General features: G+C 40.3%; 1 protein-coding gene across 3 annotated transcripts in view; it reads left to right on the forward strand.

Annotated features, from left to right (window-relative positions):
* LOC124711949 (arginine/serine-rich coiled-coil protein 2-like) overlaps positions 1–18,677 on the forward strand; it is a 60,909-nt gene extending 42,232 nt beyond the window's left edge. For all 3 annotated transcript variants that reach the window (XM_047242216.1, XM_047242217.1, XM_047242218.1), the window contains 3 exons: positions 241–458; positions 17,236–17,380; positions 17,666–18,677. In XM_047242216.1, coding sequence (XP_047098172.1) covers positions 241–458; positions 17,236–17,380; positions 17,666–17,823 — 521 coding nt within the window. In that variant the 3' untranslated portion in view covers positions 17,824–18,677. The remainder of the gene's footprint in view (positions 1–240; positions 459–17,235; positions 17,381–17,665) is intronic.
* The last annotated feature ends 6,219 nt before the right edge of the window (positions 18,678–24,896 follow it).

Raw genomic sequence — 24,896 nt, forward strand, 5'->3', positions numbered from 1 at the left:
TTGAACCACAAGTTAGTTCAAGTGACAAAGTAAAGACATATTTCAGCAGTTAAGACTTGTATTTTAATTTTATTTTTGTGTATTTTCTAATGAAATTAAAGAATTATCACTGCAACTTGGAATAGATTGTGTACAATGAGTTAAATAGATACAATTTGCTTTACATATATGAGCTAAACTTAATAGTGAGGGTATTTCAATATAGGAATAGCTTGACTATGTGATGATTACTTTGTGCAGTTTTGGAACGTCTTGGAATTGAAATAAAAGCACCAAATGATCCTACGGCACAACCTGTAACACCACAGCAACTTCTTCAACGTTCAGCAGAAGAGCAGGCTCGACAGATTAAGTCTACTACTGGAATAGAATTTCCAAAATATTACAATCCAGCTGCAATGAATCCTGCACGTTATGCTGAACAAATGCAGAAGAGGCGTCTCTTATGGGGCAACAAGGTAATTAAAACTTTGTGCTTGGAGAGCTGCTTGCTGTCAGACTTAAAACTGAAAGCACCTACTAGCACAGAGATTTCTCTAATCTCACTTTCACGCACCATAACTCACTAGGTGCGAGACTTATTCCAAGTACAGTATAACTTCTATTTTACATTCCAGCTGCAACATTCTTTGTTGCTCTCGTCAAATTTTCTATGTTCACAATGTTAACTCTCACCCGATTTTGTGCTAGCACATTTATAATTTTACCATGATTTACACTTTGTGAAACTATGTCCTTGTAGAAAAAAACTGACATAATTGGCATAAAATTATACTTGGCTTGGTGTTGGCCTTCAAATAGTGTTTTATGTTATATGGTTAAGTTGCTTGACAGCTGGGTGCTCTAATCAACAGATCTGAATCGGTGAAAGTCGAGACAATTCATGCTTTATCTCCTGCCACTGCCAAGATCTCCTTTGCCTGATGGCTGATGGGGGTAACTAGATTTGTTTGAATAATGTCCGATCACAACAGTTTTCAAACTGTCACTAATGCGTGTGGGCAATTTTGTGAGCATTGTAATTGTCATGACACCTGCGATCCGTGTTCTGTTGTTTAGTTCTTTTGTTGACCTAGTTGACAACTTGGCGAGTTTGCAGTCTTTGCATTGCTGAAATGTTTCTGGTTTAAATACTGCAACACTGCACCAGTTTTACATATGTTCCATGCTTAACGAAATGTGTTTAGAGAATTTTTTTCGTTATCAATTGTAAACATATGAACAAGTATTTTTTGTGACATTTCACACACAAACAATGTGAGTGATGGTTGTTTGCGTGCGTGCAGGCACAGTACCATATACACATGCAAACATAAGACAAAATACGTAAATATTTGCACTTGACAATGAGAATAATTCTTGAAAAGTGCCATGCTAAGCATAAAAAAAGTATGTAACTGGTGCAGTGTTTCATTATTTAAATAATGAATTACAGGCTTTCCAAAACATCGATTATAGTGAATGGAATTAAGTCAAACATTTCTGCTTACCAGATAGTTCCAAGTTCCATATATGTCAGTGACTAAACTTAGTACACCTTTATTGGATAATAAACAAGCCCGGAATGAATATTTTGTTACCTATTATGTATGTTACATAAACTACAAAAATGGAAGGAGGGAGCCTGTAACTTTCACTGCTTAATAAGTTAGTTCCCACTTTTTTTAACGTCTCTGGAAAGGTGTCAAAATAGGATTCACTGTATATTTGTAGAAACCAGACAGTTTTCAAAATACTGTTACGTTTGCCATTTCTGTGTCAGATAGACTGTCAGTGACAGAGCACCTTGAGTTCCTGTTGCTAACTCAGCGAGTACATAATTCATTTGTTATATCAACTTATTTACAGATACCTGTGTAGTTACTAGTTTATTTTGTAATTTCTTGAATGTTCGAGTGCTTACTAGGCATAACCTTTTATTTCAATAACAGTGTAACATACAGTACTGCTGCTGTTATCGACCGTCCTATTGTACAGGATTTTGTTTGTTTCGGTTATTGTAGCTCAGTGAGAATGTCAGTGAGAGAGCACTTCAAATTCCTGCTGCTAAAAATGCTGTGTACAGATGTGAGCTGTGTTCGTGACCCTTCGCTCACATCTCCGGGCTGTTGGCTCCCATACACAGCTTGAGGCTGCTGCCAACTAGCATCACAGTGGGGGGTCAGACTTGGGAATGCGAGGGACGTCAAGCATGTTCCACATGTCCCCTGATTGGTCCACTGCTGTGGCCGCCCTGGGTACTGCCTCCACTGAGGTTGGCCCCTCACCTATGGTTGAGTGGGAGATCATTCCAAAGTCTGGCAGGGCAAAAGACTTTCCAAGCGGCCGATTATAGGGCCTCCCTAGTTCGTTTGACGAACAGATTTTAGTCATTATCTGTGGCTGACAAAAGTCTCTAAGTTGGATGCAGTTGTCCACCCTGTTCCAGAGGAAGCTTCTTGGCCAGCAAGGTCTGGACATTCACATATGCTGGTAGTTGGGAGCTCCAATGTTAGGTGCGTAATGGGGCCCCTAAGGAACAAGCCCAAGGAGGGGAAGGAAGCCAGTGTGCATGCCAGGAGGAGTCATTCTGGATGCCGTGAAGAGTACAAAGTTGCAGCCAGCTGCAGGTGGTGGCTCATGTCGGTACCCATGATGTGTGTCGCTTTGAATCAGAGGAGATTCTCTCTGGTGTCGGGCAGCTAGTGGAAATGGTAAAGACTGCCAGTCTTACTTGCGAGATTAAGGCAGGAATCATTGTATGCAGCATCGTTGATAGAACCAACTGTGGTCCTTTGGCACAGAGCTGAGTGGAGGATCTGAATCAGAGGCTCAGGCGATTGTGTGACCGTGTAGGCTGCAGATTCCTTGACTTGCACCATTGGGTGGTGGGTTTCTGGGTTTCGCTTAATAGGTCAGGAGTCCACTACACACAGGAAGTGGCTACACACGTAGCGGGGGCTGTGTGGAAGAGACTGGGCACTTTTTTAGGTTAGTGGTTCTCAGGAAACCACAGAAAGGGTGTCCATCTAAAAGGTGGCAGGCAAAACACAACAAGGTAGTTGTAGAAATGATCGGTACTGAAGTTACAAATTATCGTAGCTGTGTTAGGAAACAACCAGAGCTCCAAGCTCTAATAGAAAGCACTGAAGCTCAGGCATTGGATCATTGTACCCCCCCGACTCAGAAGACAGAGTTGCTGAAAAGTTCAAAGAAAACTAGAGTCCCATTTCAAATAGGTACCCCACTCATACAATTCTAGTCAGTGGTGACTTCAATTTGCCCTCGATATGCTGGAAAAATTATACATGTAAAGCTTGTGGCAGGCATAAAACCTCATCCGAAATTGTACTGAATGCTTTCGTTCATGAGCCCACTCGAAGCATAAATGGTTGTGAAAGCATACTTGTCCTCTTAGCAACAAATAATCCTGGACAAATAGTGAGTATCGTGACAAATACAGGGATTAGCAACTGCTAGGCTGAACACCGTAACACATACAACCATCAAAAAGAAACGCAAAGTGTATCTGTTTAAAAAAGCTGGTAAAAATGCTCTTAACGCCTTTTTAAGAGACGGTCTTCAATCCTTCCGATCTGATCATGTAAGTGTAGAGATGTGGAATGATTTCAGAGAGATAGTATTAACAGCAATTGAGAGATATATACCACATAAATTAATAAGTGATGGTACTGATCCTCCATGATACACAAAATGGATGAGATCGCTGTTGTAGAAGCAACGTAAAAAGCATGCCAGGTGATTGGCAAAGTTTTGCAGAAGTTTGAAATATAGTGCTTACTTCACTGTGAGATGCTTTTAATAATTTCCACAATGAAACTCTGTCTCGGAAACTGGCAGAAAACCCAGAGAGATTGTGGTCATACATAAAGCACACCAATGGCAAGATGCAATCAATATCTTCACTGCATAATAACAATGGTGAAGTCACTGATGACAGTGCCACTAAAGCAGAGTTATTAAACAGGGTTTTCCCAAACTCCTTCACCAAATCACTTAAAGGCAAGGCCTCTGGTTCAGATTGTATACCAGTTAGATTACTTTCAGAGTATGCTGATACAATAGCTCCATATTTAGCAATTACATGCAACTGCTCACTCACAGAAAGATCTGTACCTAAGAGCTGGAAAATTGCTCAAGTCACACAAACACCCAAAAAAAGGGAAATAGGAGTAATGTGCTGAATTACAGGCCCGTATCACTAACGGTGATTTGCAGTAGTGTTTTCTAACATATATAGTGTTCAAACATTATGAATTACCTCTTGGGGACTGATGACCTCAGATGTTAAGTCCCATAGTGCTCAGAGCCATGTGAACCATTTGAATTACCTTGAAGAAAATGATTCATTGACACATAGTCAGCACGGATTCAGAAAATATCGTTCATGTGAAACACAACTAGCTCTTTATACTCATGAAGTAATGAGTGCTGTCAACAGGGGATGTCAAATTAATTCCATATTTTTGGATTTCCAGAAAGCTTTCGACACTGTTCCTCACAAGCAGTCTTCTAACCTAACTGCTTTCCTATGGGATATTGTCTCAGTTGTGCGACTGGATTTGCGATTCCCTGTCAGAAAGGTCACACTTCGTAGTAACAGACAGAAAGTCATTGAGTAAAACAGAAGTAATATACGGTGTTCCCCAAGGAAGTGTTATAGGCCCTGTGTTGTTCCCGATCTATATTAAAGACATAGGACACAATCTCAGTAGCTGTCTTAGATAGTTTACAGGTGATGTTGTCACTTACCGTCTTGTAAAGCCATCAGATGACCAAAACAAATTGCAAAATGATTTAGATAAGATATCTGTATGGTGCAAAAAGTGGCAGTTGACCCTGAATAAAGAAAAGTGTGAAGTTATTCACACGAGTACTAAAAGAAATCGGCTAAATTTCGGTTACACAGTAAGTCACACACATCTGAAAGCTGTAAATTCAACTAAATACTTAAGGGTTACAATTACAAATAACCTAAATTAGAACGATCACATGATAATGTTGTGGGTAGAGCAAATCAAAGACTGTGATTCATTGGCAGAACACTTAGAAGGTGCAACAGGTCTACTAAAGAGACTGCTTACACCACATTTGTCCACCCTATTCTGGAGTATTGCTGTGCAGTGTGGGATCTGTATCAGATGGAACTGACAGATGACATCGAAAAAGTACAGAGAAGGGCAGCTAGATTTGTATTATCGTGAAGTAGGGGAGATAGTGCCACAGACATGATATGTGGATTGGAGTGTCTATCATTAAAACAAAGGCATTTTTCGTTGCGACGGGATCTTCTCATGAAATTTCAATCACCAGTTTTCTCCTCCGATTGTAAAAACATTCTGTTGGCCCCCACGTTCATAGGGAGAATTGATCATCACGATAAAATAATAGAAATCCGGGCTCGCATAGAAAAATTTAAGTGCTCATTTTTCCCACGCGCCATTTGAGAGTGGAACCATAGAGAGACAGCTTGGAGGTGGTTCATGGAACCCTCTGCCAGGCACTTTATTGTGAATATCAGAGTAATCACGTAGATGTAGATGCTTCATTTGTTAAGTTTCCCGGTATGCATCTGAACAATGCATCTAACAAGAAAATATTAGGGTGATCCACAAGTTCATAGCATTTTTGTTTTGCATGTTGGTAATCAGGTTGCTATGGGTCTTAATTATCGATTACACTATACAACAAAAAAAACTTTTTTTTTTTTTCAGGTACAGAGATAAAATATGGAGGACCTAATAAATTTGGACTTGCTGAATCAGTTAGATTTTCACCATCAACCTCCAATTTTTTGTTATGGTGGTTTTTAAATGCCTATATCTAAAGAGACTATGGTGGTCCACACTAAATTTAGACAATATATAACATTCTTAATGCCGTATTACTATCCTGGACCTAATGTACATTTTTACAAGAAAAATTGCAACATTAATTTGCTCGATGATGATGTTGAAGGTGAAGGGTTGAGTCTTTTTGATGACAACTTCCTTCTGTGGGATATATATCCTTCGCACTTCAAAAACCATCAGTAGTCACTTAACAATGCAGGGTTCCATCTACCTTTATAGCAGCTTTCCATTCGCTAAATGTCCTGATCGAACTTTTCTCCATGTTCATCACTAACCTCACCAAAATTGGTAGAGAAGAAATCTAAATGAGAATGAAGGAAGTGCATTTTTAGTGACATTCTGCATCCAAGATTTTTATGGTTTCTAAAAGAGTTCCCACTAATGTCACTGTTTTCTGCTCTTGTATTCCCTAGGAAACCTTTAACGACATCCTTAAAAGAATGCCAGGCTGCCAAGTTCTGATTGACTTAATTTTTGTTTAGAGTTCTTATCATGCGTTAACTTCCTAATTTGTGGCCCAATAAAAATCCTCTCTTCAATTTGGTGTCACTTAATTCAGGGAACACTTCACGTAGATACATGAAACCATTAGCGTTTTTGTCCATTCCCGTGACAAAATTCTTCATAAGAACGAGCTTAATATGCATTGGGGGAAGGAAAACATTTTGAGACTCCACCAGAGGTACATATTTCACATTATCTCTCCCTGGAGCCAAATTCTCTTGTGGTGGCCACTGTTTAACAGTATAATGTTTATCTGTTGCACGGCTGTCCCAAAGACAAAGAAAACGGCAATACTTTGTGAAACCACTTTGGAGACCAGTTAGTAAACCAATCACCTTAAGACCACCACATACTGTACAATTTTCTTCCTTACGCTTAACAGCTTCAAGTATCTCTGACAAATTTACATAGTTATCTTTCATAGCCACAGAGTACCCCACAGGAACAGATGGAAATGTATTACTATTATGCAGTAGTACAGCCTTCAGACTTGTCTTGGAAGTGTCAATAAACAAGCGCCACTCAGCAGCATATTATGGTATGTTTAACTGATTCATTAATCCTACTACATCACTACAAGCACAAATGTTACCCACCATATTGAAGTAAGTTCCATTCCTTAAGACATGAAGATAAAATTTCTGCATGATCCCTGGATAAGTATAAATCAAGAACTAGGTCATTCAAGTCTGCTTGTGTAATTAAAAGTAGTCTTTGTTCTGGAAAGTGCTCCTCTTCACTTCATTGACATTGTGCTTCCTTAGTGTTTGTGGATTCATTATCAGAATTAGTAACTTCTTCACACACTAGTGGAGCTGTTGGAACTGGCAGGTCTTCACTGTGGGGAACAGGTCTAATTGCTGAGGGTGGGTTTGGGTTTTTAATATTCTTCTTATTCTTTGATGAAAAGCCAGTTAGATTAGTCAAACAGAAGTAGTAATCATCAACACGGTTTTGAGACATTTGCCAGATCATTGGTTTGCCAAATGGTAAGTGTTTTTTTTTCAATCATTGTGTTAGTTTAGAATTGCACCTAGTGCAAGTTATGTGAGGTGCCCAATCTTTATCCTTATCTCCCAGTTGGCATTTGAAGTATAATTGATACATTGTCTTCAGTAAGTTAGAAAGTGGTGATCTTTGTTTCCTTGTCGTGAAATCACCACTTACATAACAAAATGAATCGGGATGTTTGGTTCACCCATGTTTTGATTTCTTCATATTGTATTTTCAATGCCTACTTAAAACACTTTTCTGTCAAGTGAACTTAGCCAGATAAATTCCTGAAAAAGAATAGAAAAATTCAAAGACTTGAGATAATATAGAAGGAAGAGTAAGCAAATGTATATGACTGGAGGGTTTATGTACACAATATAAAATATACTAATGTTACATATTACATGTAAAAAGTAGTTCACATTAAAGTTAAGAACAAAAAAAGGTCAAAAAAGGTCACTGCACTAACTTTTATCACACTCCTTTCAAACACAAAGCACTTAAAAATATTCAGTAAATTCAACTACGCTATATAACTTGCAGGTCATAACTTTTAATCCTGACTATTTGAGTTTACATTTTATCATTTCAAGATAGTGTGTGAAACTGTGGATGCTAGGAAATGGAGTGCTAAAATCGGAACATTTCTGACAAATTCAACTGTTTTTCAGTGGAGGGGTGACAGCAGCAGAGACAGCCAGAAACATTTGCTTCATGTATGTGGATAATGCCATTGGACAGAGCACATGGTTTTCTTGTTTTATGGAGGATCATTTTGAGATTAGTGACTTTCCATGCTCAGAAAGACTTTGTGGTTTGATGAAGATCATTTAAACACATTAATCCACAATGATCCACATCAGTGTACTTCAGAACTGGCAAATGCGAAGAATTGTAATCATTCCACTATCACATGTCATTTGCGTGAGCCCAAACAAAGCAACAGCTCTCTGTATAAAGACCTGCATGCATCCAAAAAAATAATGTTATGCACCTAGTGAAACAGCGATGGTGTGGTGTACTATGAATTGCTTCCGAGGTGTAACCATCACTGCTCACATTCATTGTCAACAGTTGAGATATCTTGCAGATACAGTGCAAGAATAATGACCAGGAAGACCACGTGAAGTGATACTACTCCATCATAACACCCGCCTGCATTCTGGTAAACTGACAGAGAAAACCATATAGGCAATGGGTTGGCGAGTCATTCCACACCCCTCTTATTCGTTTGATGTTGCACCTTCAATTTTCACCTTTTCCACTCTCCATCAACCAATTTTTAAGGAACTTCCTTTCCAGATGAAAATATGCTCTGAACATGATTCAATGAGTTCTTCCCCTTAAAACTGTGATTTCTACAGTCATGGAATTGAAAAGTTACTTTGGTTTTGGCAGACTGTTGTAAATAGTGGAGGAGGATATATTATTGATGACTAAAGACTCCGTTATGTGTATCTGTTGTGTTTCTTAAACTTATGGAAAAATGCTAGAAACAGATGCACCAACTCAATTATGTAAGTAACATAATACTGTGATTACACTGAGAGGGGAAACATGGGTAAGTTGGCACATCACTATGGGCATAGGAATAAAACTCAGCCCTGATTTCTACAAAAGTAATTCCAACTTTATTTCAGGGCCTAACTGATACAACAAATATGAACAGACACAAAATAAAAAAAAACATACTGGATATATCCTTGGGTTAACCTCATATCTATAGTTCCAAAAATGAGTCTGTGGGATATGGAGTCAAAATCATGGTGCAGGATTCCTACTTCCAAGGTAGATTGGAAGCTCAGTGTTCGTACCTCACTCTTGACCAAAGAAAATAAAAGGCTGATATTACATTGCTGTAGGAGGCAAAATCAAGATTGAAAGAAACGACGCGTCTGGCAGTGAAGGGAGTCAGAATTCATCTCTGTGTACATTTGGTGGTAAAGGGGTGCCAAAATGGCTGAATGTGATTCTAGTAAAATATACCACCTTATACTTGCAGCACTCACTCATCATGTGACTGCATTGATTAATCACTTCACACGCTCGGTAACCCAGCGCTAATACCGGGGAGATGAACTGGGCATCCAGCATCAATTTATGTAGAACAACAAAAGTCTGGCATCAAATTACGTAGAACAACAAAAGTCTTCCAAGGAAACGTGACTCTAAAACAGTACACGGGAGATTCAGAAGAAATCCATTTGCTCACCAGACTGTGAGAGAACTATGGTAACGAAAACTGAATATGAAGCTCTACTGTTGGAGCAAATTCTGGTGAAGCACAGTGGCTAAGGATGCAAACCACGTGGCATTGTACGAGCTGAGTTCTCATGACTGTGGCCAGAAGGTGTTGCTTCATCATATGTCAGAGTGGAAACAAAAACTGGTGGCGACAGGTAAAAGTGCATGGCTTCCAGAAATCGTGGAGATCAAAGAGTCACAGGTGGTGGAAATTACCAGCATGGTTTCTGGAGAAAAGTGGTGGTACAATAGTTGACAGGGGCTTCTCTGGCTGCCAATGTGGGGCAACTGCAGTGTGTCAACCCTTGCTGTCAGTAGAGACGAAAGAAGGGAGTCGCTATACAGTGCCCACCTTTCAAGAGGATAACATTGGCAGTGATAGGGTAAGGAGGTGCTTGAAGCTGGTTGAGAGTGCTTGCTGGGAGAGAGGAGGGGGGGGGGGGTGGCATCTTGATGACAGCTGGGCAGGGGGTGGGGTGATTGTGCCCAGTGTCAAGTGCTGGCAAGGGAGCAACATATAGTGTGATGACGATGTTGGGCCTGGTTGCATCATTGTGGCAGTGGCACTGCTAGAAACGCAAAAAAAAAGGGGGGGGTGGTGTAGGACGTGGAACTTGTACTAAGAGGTACCTGCGCGGATTTTCTTTGCTATGCTGGTGTGAGTGGTGTCACTGGTGAGAGGATGGGCAAGGCATGTGTCTGTCCAAAGCATGACATGGGTCATGCTGCGAGGTCACATTGAATGAAAGTGCATTGCTCGCTGTGGGAGTGTTGATCACAGCTGAAACATGAAATCATTGAGCTATTGCTGAAGCCTGGGATGATGCTGTTGGGAGGAAGTGGTACTGCTTCCGTCAAATAGCCAAGGATGGCAATTGGCTGTCCGTATATGAGCCAAAGTTTCCAGGTCGACTTTGTGTACAAAAGTACCAGACTAGGGCAGCTTGAAGTGGGCAGTGGAACTGTTCTACCATGCCATTGGCTGCAGGGTGATAGCTGCAGTGCAATGGGTGCTAAAGTCACAGGTGTCCGCCAAAGCAAGGAGATGGCACCAGTGATCTAGAGTGATGTGGCAGGGACATCCAAAACGGGACACCCAGGTTCCAAGAGAAGGCTGCGTAAACAGTTTTGACTGAAAAGTTGGGGATATGAATGGCTGCCAGCCAGCATGTAAATCAGTTGATAACTGTCGACATATGTTGATAGCTACAGGAAGAAGGCAGTGGGACAACAATGTTGACATGTGCATGTGCAGACTGATATTGCATGGAAGGAAATGTGACTTGGGGCACCTACATCCACTGTTGCTGTAGTCGCGGTGAATGCCCAATTAGATGGAGCGCTGTTCCTTGAAGGTGACAGAGGTTCCGACACAAGGTGTGCAAGACCATGAATGTGGTAAATGGCTGATTTTCAGAAAGCTGGGGGAGAAAGGGGTAGGAGGTGAGTGCCGGGCCCATCAGGTTGCGATGGGTCTACAAACACATCACACCAGATTTTGTTATCAGAGCTGGGTATGGGGATGGAGGTTGAGGATGGTGTCGGAGACCAGAAGGGAGTGGTTGAGGTCCGGGGATGGAGGTTGAAGATGGTGTCGGAGACCAGAAGGGAGTGGTTGAGGTCCTGGTCATGCTCTTGGGTGGTGGCTAGAGCATTGTAATCTAATGTTTGGATGACGACACAGGAGTGACAAAGGCAATCCTCCACAATGTTATCAATGCTGGTGACATTCTGGGTGCCGGTAGTGAATTACATGATACGCTCTTGTAGCCTAAACTGTCAGGTATAGATTGAGATCAGATCTTTCCTACAGAATTTGGTGATGAGGGGGCAGAGGTCTGTATAAACAACACATCCCTTGACTGAAGGTCACCCCGCACTGTGCAGCGGCTTGAGGAATATGTGTTTAAATGTATATGTGGATGTGACTGTAGAAATACCAAACAGCTTCGTATGCTATGGGAGAGCTTTTGGTCATTTGTGCCCCAGTGACATTGTACATAGCTGTTTGGCCTGCGTCCGTAACTGGTGTGAGGAGGGCGGTGGTTTGGAGGGGGGTGAAAAGGGCAATGTTGGCGAGGTCTCATTTTGTCTTTTTGAAGCTCTCAATCATGGACTGGGTACACGGGACTAGTTTATTGCCTTTCTTCAGATTGCTGTGAACTGTGGTAGTAAGGGGCCATGAAGTGGCAGCGACGTCCTTCAAATGGCATCAGAGAAAGTTGCTGATGCCGATGAAATGGCTGAGTTCCTTGAAAGTGGTGTGGAAAGTCTGCTACTGCCCATACTTTCTCTGGGAGAAGAGGAGAGCCAGCAGCAAAGACTACATGTTCAGGGGATTCAACCTCGCCTGTCCCAAAAAAGCATATTTTGTGGTGTTGAGGATCATATCTGCTTTCTGTAGACAGGTAAAAGCACATCAGATACATTGGTGGTGTTCGTTGGGGTTTCTGGAGTAGAAGAGCATATCATCTAAATAGGCAAAACAACCTGTTGTGCTTTGTAGGATGTTGTGTATAGTCTTTGCCAGGTTTGTGCAGCATTCTGGAAACCAGGTGCTATAAACATACTTTTGAACTGGCTGAAAGGCATTGTTTATGGCCTTTTTTATGTCCTCTGTGGTGACCCGGATTTGGGCGAAGGCTTTTTCGCAGTATAGTTTATTCCCAAGATGGTGTTGCTGTAAGTGCGTAGGAGTGGAATTGGGTAACTGTTGCGAATGATGCGGGTGTTGAGCTTACAGTAATTGCCGCAAGGGTGGCAGAAACCATGCTTGGTGGTGAGGTGAAAAGCTGAGCCCAAAGACTTTTTGAGGGGCGAAGTTTGCTGGTGGCAAGGAGCTCTTCAGACTCATTCTGCTCAATTTTGGACTTGTTTTGGGGGGGGGGGGGGGGGGAGTGGTAACAGTGTAATGCATGGTGTGGTGCTGAATGTTCTGATGGGCACTGGATGGCCAGGTGAGGCGGAGGAATTCTGAAAGATTCTCGCCAAAGGGAGATTCCAGCTGTTCATTGTGGCAACACATATAATGAAATAGGACCTGTAGCTGACAGATGTGCTGGAGGCGCTGTTGACTAAACAGCGCTTACCTAATTCGGCCAGATGATGATGATGATGATGATGATGATGATGCCTGGCCAGTATGAGAACAGTAGCACTTGGCAACTGTGAAGGTCCACAGTAGTTCATGATGTGGGCCTGTACACCGTAAATAATAATGGCCGAGTTATTGGCAGTTACTTACAAAAAAAACGTGGTTCTGTGATACCGAATTAAAATCACAGTGCAGAACCTGCTGCTTCCAGGACAGATGGGCCGTTCACTGGCTAGTGTTCCTACTCATCTGTGACTGAAGCAGATAAAAGGGAGATATTTGGTTGCTGTGCAAGGCAAAATTAAGATTAAAAGAAAGGACTTGTCTGGCTGTGAAGAGAACTAGCCCAGTCGGGACAGAATTCACCTCTCTGCGCACTTGGCAATGAACAGGTGTCAAAATGGCCAGATGTGACACTAGTAAAATAAATAGCATCACATTTCTTGCACTCACTTGTCACATCACTGCACTGATAATTACTACACACGCTCAGTAACTCAGCGCTGATGCTTGGGGTGAGGGGAGACTGATCATCTGGCAACAGACGTAGTAGAACCACACTAGTCTTTCCAGGAAACAAGACTCTAAAATGGCACACAGGAAGGGCTATTGAAATCCTTTTGTACTATAGTAACGGAGGCAAAGTCCGATGAGGCATGGTGGCTAAGGATGCAAACAGTGTGGCATTGCTAGAGCCGAGTTCTCAACAGTGGGGCCAGGAGCAGAAACGGGAGTTACCAATGTGGGTGCTGGAGAAAGCAATGGTATACTAGCTGATGGGAGCTTCTCTGGCTGCTGATGTTTGGGGAGTGCAGCGCATTTTCTGCTGTCAGTGGTAGCAAATGGACGTAGTTGTCACATCACTGTCCATTTCTCACTGAGTAACCCTCAGTTTTGGGGGTGGTTTTTGCATTAAAAGTCAAGTATCTTTCAGCCATAAGTCAAAATTATTAACTTACCTCCTAAGACATAGTAGGAGCTTTGTTTTTAAAACCGTATTTAGTTTGTCAAAAGCACTCCATCCTATTTTTACTCTTCTGTTTATTTTTTTACTGTCAGTCTCACCGTTATCTTCAACTGACGAATAGGGATGCTCATCAGCTGATACTAAAACTTCATTGTTTATTTGTTTTCTTTTCTCAAGTTTGTAGTTTCCTGCTATCCTGATAGGTGTGGTGGAAGCTTTAGCTTTAACGTATAAAAGGTGAGCCTGAACCGCACAGGCAAAATGTAGGATAATCTTCGTGGGTATCTTCTGACTATTTTGGAAATGGAAGAGGAGGTAGATGAAGATGAAATGGGAGATATGATACTGCGTGAAGAGTTTGACAGAGCACTGAAAGACCTAAGTCGAAACAAGGCCCCGGGAGTAGACAACATTCCATTAGAACTACTGACAGCCTTGGGAGAGCCAGTCCTGACAAAACTCTGCCATCTGGTGAGCAAGATTTATGAGAGAGGCGAAATTCCCTCAGACTTCAAGAAGAGTATAATAATTCCAATCCCAAAGAAAGCAGGTGTTGACAGATGTGAAAATTACCGAACAATCAGTTTAATAAGCCACAGCTGCAAAATACTAACACGAATTCTTTACAGACGAATGGAAAAACTGGTAGAAGCCGACCTCGGGGAAGATCAGTTTGGATTCCGTAAAAATATTGGAACACGTGAGGCAATACTGACCCTTAGAAGCTAGATTAAGAAAAGGCAAACCTACGTTTCTAGCATTTGTAGACTTAGAGAAAGCTTTTGACAAAGTTGACTGGAATACTCTCTTTCAAATTCTTAAGGTGGCAGGGGTAAAATACAGGGAGCGAAATGCTATTTACAATTTGTACAGAAAGCAGATGGCAGTTATAAGAGTCGAGGGGCATGAAAGGGAAGCAGTGGTTGGGAAGGGAGTGAGACAGAGTTGTAGCCTCTCCCCGATGTTATTCAATCTGTATATTGAGCAAGTAGTAAAGGAAACAAAAGAAAAGTTCGGAGTAGGTATTAAAATCCATGGAGATGAAATAAAAACTTTGAGGTTCGCCGATGACGTTGTAATTATGTCAGAGACAGCAAAGGACTTGGAAGAGCAGTTGAACGGAATGGACAGTGTCTTGAAAGGAGGGTATAAGATGAACATCAACAAAAGCAAAACGAGGATAATGGAATGTAGTCGAATTAAGTCAGGTGATGCTGAGGGAATTAGATTAGGAAATGAAACACTTAAAGTAGTAAGAGGTTTGCTATTTGGGGAGCAAAATAACTGATGATGGTCGAAGTAGAGAGGATATAAAATGTAGACTGGCAATGGCAAGGAAAGCGTTTCTGAAGAAGAGAAATTTGTTAACATCGAATATAGATTTAAGTGTCAGGAAATCGTTTCTGAAAGTATTTGTATGGAGTGTAGCCATGTATGGAAGTGAAACATGGACGATAAATAGTATAGGCAAGAAGGGAATAGAAGCTTTCGAAATGTGGTGCTACAGAAGAATGCTGAAGATTAGATGGGTAGATCATGTAACTAATGAGGAGGTATTGAATAGAATTGAGGAGAAGAGGAGTTTGTGGCACAAATTGACTAGAAGAAGGGATCAGTCGGTAGGACATGTTCTAAGGCATCAAGGGATCACCAATTTAGTACTGGAGGGCAGCATGGAGGGTAAAAATCGTAGAGGGAGACCAAGAGATGAATACACTAAGCAGATTCAGGAGGAGGTAGGCTGCAGTAGGTACTGGGAGATGAAGCTTGCACAGGATAGAGTAACATGGAGAGCTGCATCAAACCAGTCTCAGGACTGAAGACGACGACAACAACAACAACATTTTGAGTAAGATATCCTTTATATCCAGTGACTCATTACAGAGTAATAATGTAACTATGATTTATACAGTTTGTTTTGCCAGTTATGGTTTTCTTGCGAAAATATCTTAAGAACAGTGAAAAGCCTGTAATACTTAGTTACAGAAGGTACAATACACAACACGGAGTAATGCCACAACCCTCTGATTCTAACGGACTAAGATTCAGTTGCTGGTACTTTAGAAATGACTGAGCATAGTGTAATAGTGTTGCTCTTCCATTACATTCAGTGAACTCCCACACAAGTTGCATATCAACTACTCTTCACCATTAAACCAATCCATACTGCTGTATCATCACTGTTAATGTGCAATTAACGTAGTCTGAAAAAACAAACCTGGAGCAAGTCTGAGCAGTACTGAAGGCATGCTCGATGATGAAGAGTAAAGTGGGGATTACTGTTGTTGACAGTTATTACTGTGAGTGAGTGCAACAAGTTTGTTTCCAAATAGGAGACAAAGTGCTTCGTGTCAACATTTGCACTGTCTGCAGATGATTTTAGTGCAGTGCAGGTTCAAAGATAAACTGTGGTAAGAAATGAAACAAAATATAATTACTGGATAACAGACCACAAGAAACCGTATCTATCTTATACCAGAAAATATCCCTGAACACCCTTGAAAATGTTGATTTTGTTTAGGTTCGTCATTCTTTTTAGGTTGAATCATGCCTTGTTTCTCATGAGCTCCCTGTACAGATTTTGTTGAAACTGAGTAAAAAGTTTTCTCAAAACCCATGGCTTCCAAAGTGATAGTTCATATTAGTTGCTCAGTTCTGTGCATTTGTTCATCATTTGATACCACATTTTGCTTTATAGTCATTTCTGTTTTTATGGAAGGCCATATTGTGTAATATACGTATGTGAGAGAAATTAAACCATAAACGGCATTAAAGGTGGCCCTTGAGTCAGAAGAAGTGCATTTGGGTGAACAGATTTTTGCCAGTGATACAACATAGTCTTTTAACCTCCCACAAGATTATGGGTACTGATATTGTTGTCAAAAGAATGTTAGACTTTAATTACGTTAGTGGTGATTTAAGTATGTGTAGGGGTATTGTGAAGTTTTCTAAATCGCTCTAGGTGAACTTTAAGCAATGGAAAGTCCAGGATGGAATAACAATAATATGAAAAGGATAGATTGCTACTCACTGCGTATAGTAGGCAGTGAGTCAGACACAATTTGGGTCTGTCTGCGAGTCAGTGGCTCCTGTGAATGAATTTTGATATGCAAGATCACAGCTGTAGTTGAGTCAGCATAAGGTGATCCCTGAAAGTTACAGTGGACTAGGTGTAGCAGATTTACGCAGCTTCCTTAACCAGTAATGTATGCACTTTTGTAAACATTTCTATGGTAATGCCTCAGTGCTGTCACAGTACAGTAGTAGATGGCTACTGTTTTCAGCTGTAGCCATTAGCACTTTGCAGTTGAAAACTGACAACAGTACTGTCGGGGATCTTATTATGCCATCTCTACTATAGCACCTTTCTTCTCAGTTTATCAATAACTGTACTTTGTGTGACATGCATTTATTTAATGCGAGCTGCATTAGACAATTTCAATAATATGTGGTCTAAGATGACATTATCAGAGGGATTTCGAAACGCTGTATCTGTTCCAGTTACGTTTAAAGATAGTTTTGAAATAATTTACTGAAATATTTGCTGTTCCTGTTTAAATTTGTGTTGTCCTTTTTTACAGGCAACAACTTCTACTGCAAAATCAGATTCGTCAACACCACAAACATCTACCAATAAATGGGAAGGAACTACATTTGCCCAAGACCAAGATGGCAAAATGACAGCCAAGTTTAAGAGGCTGATGGGGATCAAAGATACGGCACAAGGTATGTACACTACATATCAAGCTAACCAAGATACACACTTACCAATAGAAGAGTGACAAGTATTTTAATGATAGACTGTTACTTGAATTCACAAATTTCAGTTTATGGATGAATTATGAAATATAACTCTCATTAATTTTTTGAAACTGTTCTATATAAATTATTTCTTAGAGGTATTTGTGTGTCATATATACAGTCCATTGTTAAGATAAAGGAGGGGAAAACTAGTTGGTAGACATTCTGGTATTGTGGCAATATGACAGTTGAAATGTTTCTCAATTGCAGGAAGCTCTGGCTCTTCAGGCACAGAAGGAAATGAAATTCTCAAGAAGCAAGAAGAAATGTTCAACTCCATGGAGATGCAGTATGAGGTAGCGAGAGTAGCAACCCACACACATCGTGGGGTAGGCCTTGGCTTTGGTACTTTCCAGTACCCACGATAGCAAGAAAATGGGAGGTGTGTCGTGATATCACCTGGGGACGTGATGTATATGAGTGCAGGAAATGGAATCGGACAAATGCAATAAGAAATTGGTATTCTTCACATTCCTGTTCATAAGGATTTAACTTTCAGCTCCTGCACTTCACAGTTTAAAATACTGTATCATTTGTACCTTCCATGGAATATTTGAGTGGATTTCCAGTGTTAATTTCAGTGTCTCATCTCTTCCTTTAAGGATCTAAAGTCCTCTAAAAAGAATGATCTTAGTGGTACATTTTCATACACTCGTGTTTTAAAAAGGTCTCGGCATGCTATGATTGGACATGTTTTAAACCCTTTCTCTTCTGACAAACAATTGATAGGGAAGTGGATTAAGGAGCTGGGATGTAAAATGTTCTATACATTCAAACTGTTCGGGTATCTCGTGTATATACTGTTAAAAATGTAGAGTTTTCTATGAATGTGTGATTTTACAATGAAGTGTAAATTATAATGAATGTATGATATGTTTGTGAATTTTGTTGTATTAAATGTTAGAAATGCACTATGTTTCTCTCAATGTTCAGCACTGAAGTGTCATCCTGTTGTATTTGTCATTAAGTTTCTAATATAGTGCTGTATTAAGTTTTTGGTAAAATTTCTAAATTTATCTGCTGAATTCTCTGCCTGCAGATGGACAGTTCTAATGTGGAACATCCCTCAATTTGACTGAAAGTACCAAGATTAATGGCTATGCATTTTTGCATATCAAAGTGAATGTTAATTGTAAATTTCATACATAAAATTTTGTCTTTTAAGTTATTGTAAATATAATGATTGTGATTAGAGAACTAAATGCATATGACTGAAGCATCACATAATGTGTTTGCACTGTGTGTTCCTTAATATCGAGGAGAGTTTTCTGATAAATGAAAATTTGTAAAACACAAAAATAGACTCCTTCATAAACTGATAGTGACATGTAGTTAAATCAAAGTATCGAAAGGTTTTGGTTGACGGTATTCATTTATCATTATTGAGAGGTTTTAGGAGGATGGTCATCTATAAAATAAATTTAATTAAAACACTTTGCTTTTCACATCAAAACAGATACACTTCACGCATTTTGTGTGCTGTATAGGCAGTGATCAATCAGGCCATTTAATTGTGGCTTTATGGAATTGTTGAAGTGATTTGATCGGTATACTTTCCGGCAGTAAGAAAAGCCTGACAATGCCAATTACACTTCTGTTTGTGACGGGAAGCAAGCAAACAAGGTAAATCCACATTCACATCCTAAGTGGCTGAAGTGATCGGAAAATGACTGTTGAGCTGGCAAAAATTCTAAACGTTAATTTTGTTTAGTTTAGTGGTGGCCAAAAGAAGAGAGGGGAGGTGACAATGTTATTTTATTTTGAGACAATAACTTGTAGAACTTCAGATGCAAAAAAGATTTTAAGTTCAAATCATATTGTTGTCAAAAATGTGAAAAAGATCAAATATGCTTGCAGTCGGGGTATTCATTTTACTACAGTGTAACAGAGCAGAGAAGAAATTTGGGTTTAGGGTTTACTGCAAGCTACAAAATTTAAAAAATATTATAGATATTGAATTTAGCATATGTTAAAATTCAGGAGTAAGTAACATGTATTTTTCCCAAAAAATACCCTGCCCCGAGATACACGCCTCCAAAGATGACACTGCGAACACCTTTTTGAAGATGCGAATTCCAGAATTTTTTTTTAAATGCTGTATCTCCGTAACCGTTTTAGAAATTTTGTTTAAATTTTTTTTTTTTTTTTTTTTTTTTTTTTTTTTTTTTTTTTTTTTTTTTTTTTAAAGATAATTGCTTTATGATTACAATGGTATCCTCCATTTGGACATATCTGTCAGTTATTTAACTGTAGCCATTTGAATTTTCTTATAATTTACAATCCCCCCCCCTCAAAAATGTCAATCCATAAAAGTTCAGATTTTTTTCTGTTTAGTAGTACAATATAGTACTATATTCTCTGTAAAGGAGAGCTTCCCCTTTTGAGTTGGACAGGTTTTATTTAAAAAAAAAAAGCTTTCGAGGGTAATGTATGTCTTCACTGAAGTTGTTTCTTACTGATTTCTTTGTTACAATGTTTATTTCTGTTGTCTTTGTTGCAGTTATTTCATTTCACTATCATTGTTGCAGGTATTTCTTACACTTTGTTGTAGTTTCTTTGTTGTGGTTGTTCATTGCAGGTTTCTGTATTGTAGTTCAGTGCTAATTTGTTTACTGAAGAGCCTTCTAAGAAATCTGAGACTATCCAGCGAGTTCTGAGTTTTCGTGAGGAATTTGTCAGTTGACTCAGTTGAAGTATGTTTTGTGAAAAGGACTGTTTGAAATTTCTTCTGACTGGGGCTACAGGAGAGAGTGAAGTGTGCTAACTATTTGCATATCTGTAAAAGAGTGATACATAGGACAAACCAAAAAACAGTTTGTTCAGGTTGGTAACAAGTGTTCTCATTTGAAGACTGTTTCTACATCTACATGGTTACTCCGCAATTCAGACTTAAGTGCCTGGCAGAGGATTCATCAAACCATTTTCATACTATTTCTCCACTATTTCACTCTCGAATGGCACGTGGGAAGGAGGAACATCTAAATCATACCATTTGAGCTTTGATTTCTCTTATTTTATTATGATGATAATTTCTCCATACGTAGGTGGGTGTAGACAAAATATTTTCGCATTTGGAAGAGAGAGCTGCTTATTGAAATTTTGTAAGTAGATCTCGCCGCAAAGAAAACTGCCTTTGTTTCAGTGACTACCACCCCAAATCGCGTATCATATCAGTGACACTTTCACCCCTATTGCGCGATAACACTAAATGGGCTGCCCTTCTTTGCACTTTTTTGATGTCTTCCATCAATCCTACCTGGTAAGGATCCCACACCATGCAGCAATATTCCAGCAGAGGACGATCAAGTGTAATTTAGGCTGTCTGTTTAGTGGGTTTGCCGCAACTTCAAAGTGTTCTGCCAATAAAGCGCAGACTTTGTTTCCCCTTCCTCACAATATTATTTATGTGGTCTTTCCAATTTAAGTTGCTCATAATTGTAATTCCTAGGTATTTAGTCGAATTGACAACCCTTAGATTTGTGCAATTTATCATATACCCAAAATTTATCGGATTTCCTGTAGTACCCATGTGGATGAGCTCTCACTTTTCTTTGTTTAGTGCCAATTGCCACTTCTCGCACCATACAGAAATTCTCTCTAGATCATTTTGTAATTGGAATTGAATGTCTGATTGTACTAGATGGTAAATTACAGCGTCATCTAAGGGGGCTGCTCAGATTATCACATAGATAATTTATATAAATCAGGAACAGCAGAGGGCCTATGACACTACCTTGCGGAACGCCAGATATCACTTCTGTTCTACTCAATGATTTACCGTCTATCACTACGAACTGTGACCTCTCTGAGAGGAAATCACGAATCCAGCCACTCAACTGAGACGATACTCCATATACATGCCATTTGATTAATAGTTGCTTGTGAGGAACGGTATCAAAAGCCTTCTGGAAATCTAGGAATATGGAATCGATCAGAGATCCCTTGTCGACAGCACTCATTACTTCATGGGAATAAAGAGCTAACTGTGTTGCACAAGAACGATATTTTCTGAATCCGTGTTGGTTATGTATCAATAAGTCATTTTCTTCAAGGTGATTCATAATGTTCGAGTACAGTATATGCTCTGAAATCCTACTGCAAATTGAGGTCAGTGATATGGGACTGTAATTCAATGGGTTCCTCCTATTTCCTTTCTTGAATATTGGTGTGACCTGTGCTACTTTTCAGTCTTTAGGAACAGATATTTCGTCAAGTGAGCGGTTGTATATGATTGCTAAGAAAGGCACTATTGCATGTGCATACTCTGAAAGGAACCTGATTGGTATACCATCTGGACCAGAAGACTTGCCTTTCTTAAGTGATTTGAGTTGTTTCGCAACACCTAAGATATCTACTTTTATGACACTTGTGCTAACTGTTCTGGTTTCAAATATTTACTTCATCTTCTTTCGTCAAGGAATTATGGAAAATGGTATTTAGTAACTCCGCTTTAGTGGCACCATCATTGGTAACATTTCCATCGCTATCGCGCGATGACTGTATTGACTATTTTTTGCCACTAGTGTACTTTACATATGACCAGAATCTCTCTGGATTTTCTACCATATTTTGAGACAATGTTTCATTGTGGAAACTGTTAAAAGCTTCTCGCATTGACGTCCGCACTAAATTTCGAGCTTCTGTGAAACTTAGCCAGTCTTGGGGATTTTGTGTTCTTCTGAATTTGGCACGCTTTTTTCATTGCTTCTGCAACAGTGTTCTGACGTGTTTTGTGTACCATGGTGGATCAGTCTCGTCATTCATTAACTTATGCAGTATGACTCTATCTATTGCTGTCGATACTGTATCTTTGAATTTGAGCCATATCTGGTCTACACTTACATAATTAGCTTGGAAGGAATTCTCTCTCTCTCTCTCTCTCTCTCTCTCTCTCTCTCTCTCTCTCTCTCTCAGGAAGGCATCAAACGAATTTTTATCTGTTGTTTTAAACAGATATATTTTGCATTCATTTAGTGGTTTTGGTTGACTCCCCCCGGTATGCACATGGAGTGCACATTGGCTTTCTTCCCGTCCTTAGCTGCCATATCCCTAAGGGGCTCCATCACCCGCCTAACATTAGAGCTCCCAGTGACAAGCATTCCCACCTTCTGTGCTTGTCCGACCTCTCAGGAAGACCGGCCACTGCCGCAAGAGGCGAGGCCACCCTTGCTGGCTCAGAAGTACTTTCAGCAGTGGGCAGTACCTCAAACCTGTTACGGAGGCGTACGGGTACAGTCTTGTGGCCAGCACCAACATTCACCTTCCACCTGGGTATTCGCGACCTCGCCATGGTTCGCCAATCACCGTCAGGCAGGGTGTCTACTGGCAGGGACGTCAGAATCCTAGGGCGCAGTGGCATCAGAAATCCCAGGCGATGCTACAGGTTTCAAAGGCGCCAAAGCGCTCGCCCCGGGTGTCCTAGTGTCAGTGTGGCCCAGGGCAACAGTCTGGAGCCTGTCGACGACGGCCAACACAGCTTCCAGCTGTTTACGGACAGTGGCTAATTCCCCCTGAATCCGTACACAACAGGCACAGCTCTTATCCATCCCTAACAATTTTTTTTCCTCTCTTTTATCTTACAAGCCATTCAAAACAAACAGATGACTGATGATTACATGAATTTACACTATATGGGTACTAAAATGCGATGCTACAACTCTCAAATACTTTAATACGCCTGAAATTTATAATTAAACTATGCAAGTACCCAAAAACATGCAAAGAAAGTAAGAATTAAACTATGGAACAAATAAGTGAGCTAAGAGTATGACTTGCTGCTGGCTGCTGCTTATCCAATGGCGGCAGGGAGCTCACTCAAAGCAAAGATGTTTCCAGTGAAGGCTTCTTGTGTTCTAAATGTTTTGACAGAGTAACAATGATAGTATATAAACAAGGTGAAGCCTCCCATGGTGCAGATTTTGCATCAGTAGAGGAAGAATCAGTCAGCTGCAGAGGTAGATGTTAGTCCTGTTAAGAAACTGTGGTAAGTGAAGTCGAGTACTAAGCTCTATGCATCAAGAAAGCACAGTATGGATGTATACACCACAGCAAAACTGACCACACTCTTCAAAGTAGAAATTCCGTCTTCAGAAGAAAATGAACCAAAGCACTCTTGCACCTCTTGCCAGGAATTTTTCACAAACATCAATTCAACTATTGAATATCGTGCGTCCTACAGTGAAAAGATGCAATTTTTAACTGTTATTCCAGAGACATTTTCAAAGAAAACAATGTTGAACTAGATTTCATCAGTATCAAAGTACATGGTAGATAAATCAAGAAATATGGGTCTGTAAAAGGAGTCTTTGGAAGACCAGATCCCTGTTATGATCATCCTGTATAAGCAGCTCCATTTCAAATAGTGCAGTCATTTTATCTGGAAGATAAATGGGACTGTTCTCGCCAGAGTGCCAACAAAAGACACACACAACTGTAAAGGTTCAAGGTCAAAAAGTTGTAAAAGTGAATAGTTACATGACTCTCGGTATTAAAGAGACTTTTGTAATTTATACAACTTCACATATTGGAAGTGATGTGTCGGCAGCTGGGCCAACACCTTGTAGATCGAGATGGCTGAAAATGCACGCTAGACTAACGCAGACGGGCGTGAAGTACTGGAACAGGCTACGTAATTAATGCTATGAAGAAAAGTACATAGCTGGATTAATACTTATCTTTAATCAATCATTGTGGTACATCGCTCTTGACGATACACAGGAGACTTTAATTACAATCACTGTAAGGCTAATGGCGCCTTGCTAGTTCGTAGCAATTAACTTAGCTGAAGGCTATTCTGTCTCTCGGCTAATGAGAGAGAAAGGCTTCGTACATCTAGTCGCTAGCTAGGTCGTCCGTACAACTGGGGCGAGTGCTTGTTCGTATCACGAGACCTGCCTTGTGGTGGCGCTAGGTCTGCGATCACACAGTGGCGACACGCGGGTCCGACATGTACTAAATGGACCGCGGCCGATTTAATCTACCACCTAGCAAGTGTGGTGTCTGGCGGTGACACCACAGGAAGATCAAAATTTTCTGCACTACAGCCTAAGTGGGTAGTTCCACACCCACCTAAAGTTGTCTGTGTGTGATGCACGAATTTTGAACTTTATGTGGTAACTTTGAAGAACTTACTGGAGCATGTGACATAGGACACCTAGGTTGGGCGTGTGAAGTCATTAGTCTCTGGCAAAGTCTGAGACTTGTTTGTTTCAAGAATGTGGTGACTGCTCTGGAAAGGGAGGCCTGTGTTTACAGACACTTGGCCCAGAGGACGTAGCAGATAACCATGCAGAAATTACATATGGAACATAGGAGGAAAATAAACTAATTAAGAAAACTATTGCCTTTTACAGTTTCATTGATGAACGTAGTAAATGGTCAGTGAAACCAGTAACACACAAGCATCTGGAGAAATTACAACAACACCACATTGCAGAAGTGA

The sequence above is a fragment of the Schistocerca piceifrons genome, chromosome 8 (assembly GCF_021461385.2).
Source record: "Schistocerca piceifrons isolate TAMUIC-IGC-003096 chromosome 8, iqSchPice1.1, whole genome shotgun sequence".
NCBI classification, from domain to species: Eukaryota; Metazoa; Arthropoda; class Insecta; order Orthoptera; family Acrididae; genus Schistocerca; species Schistocerca piceifrons.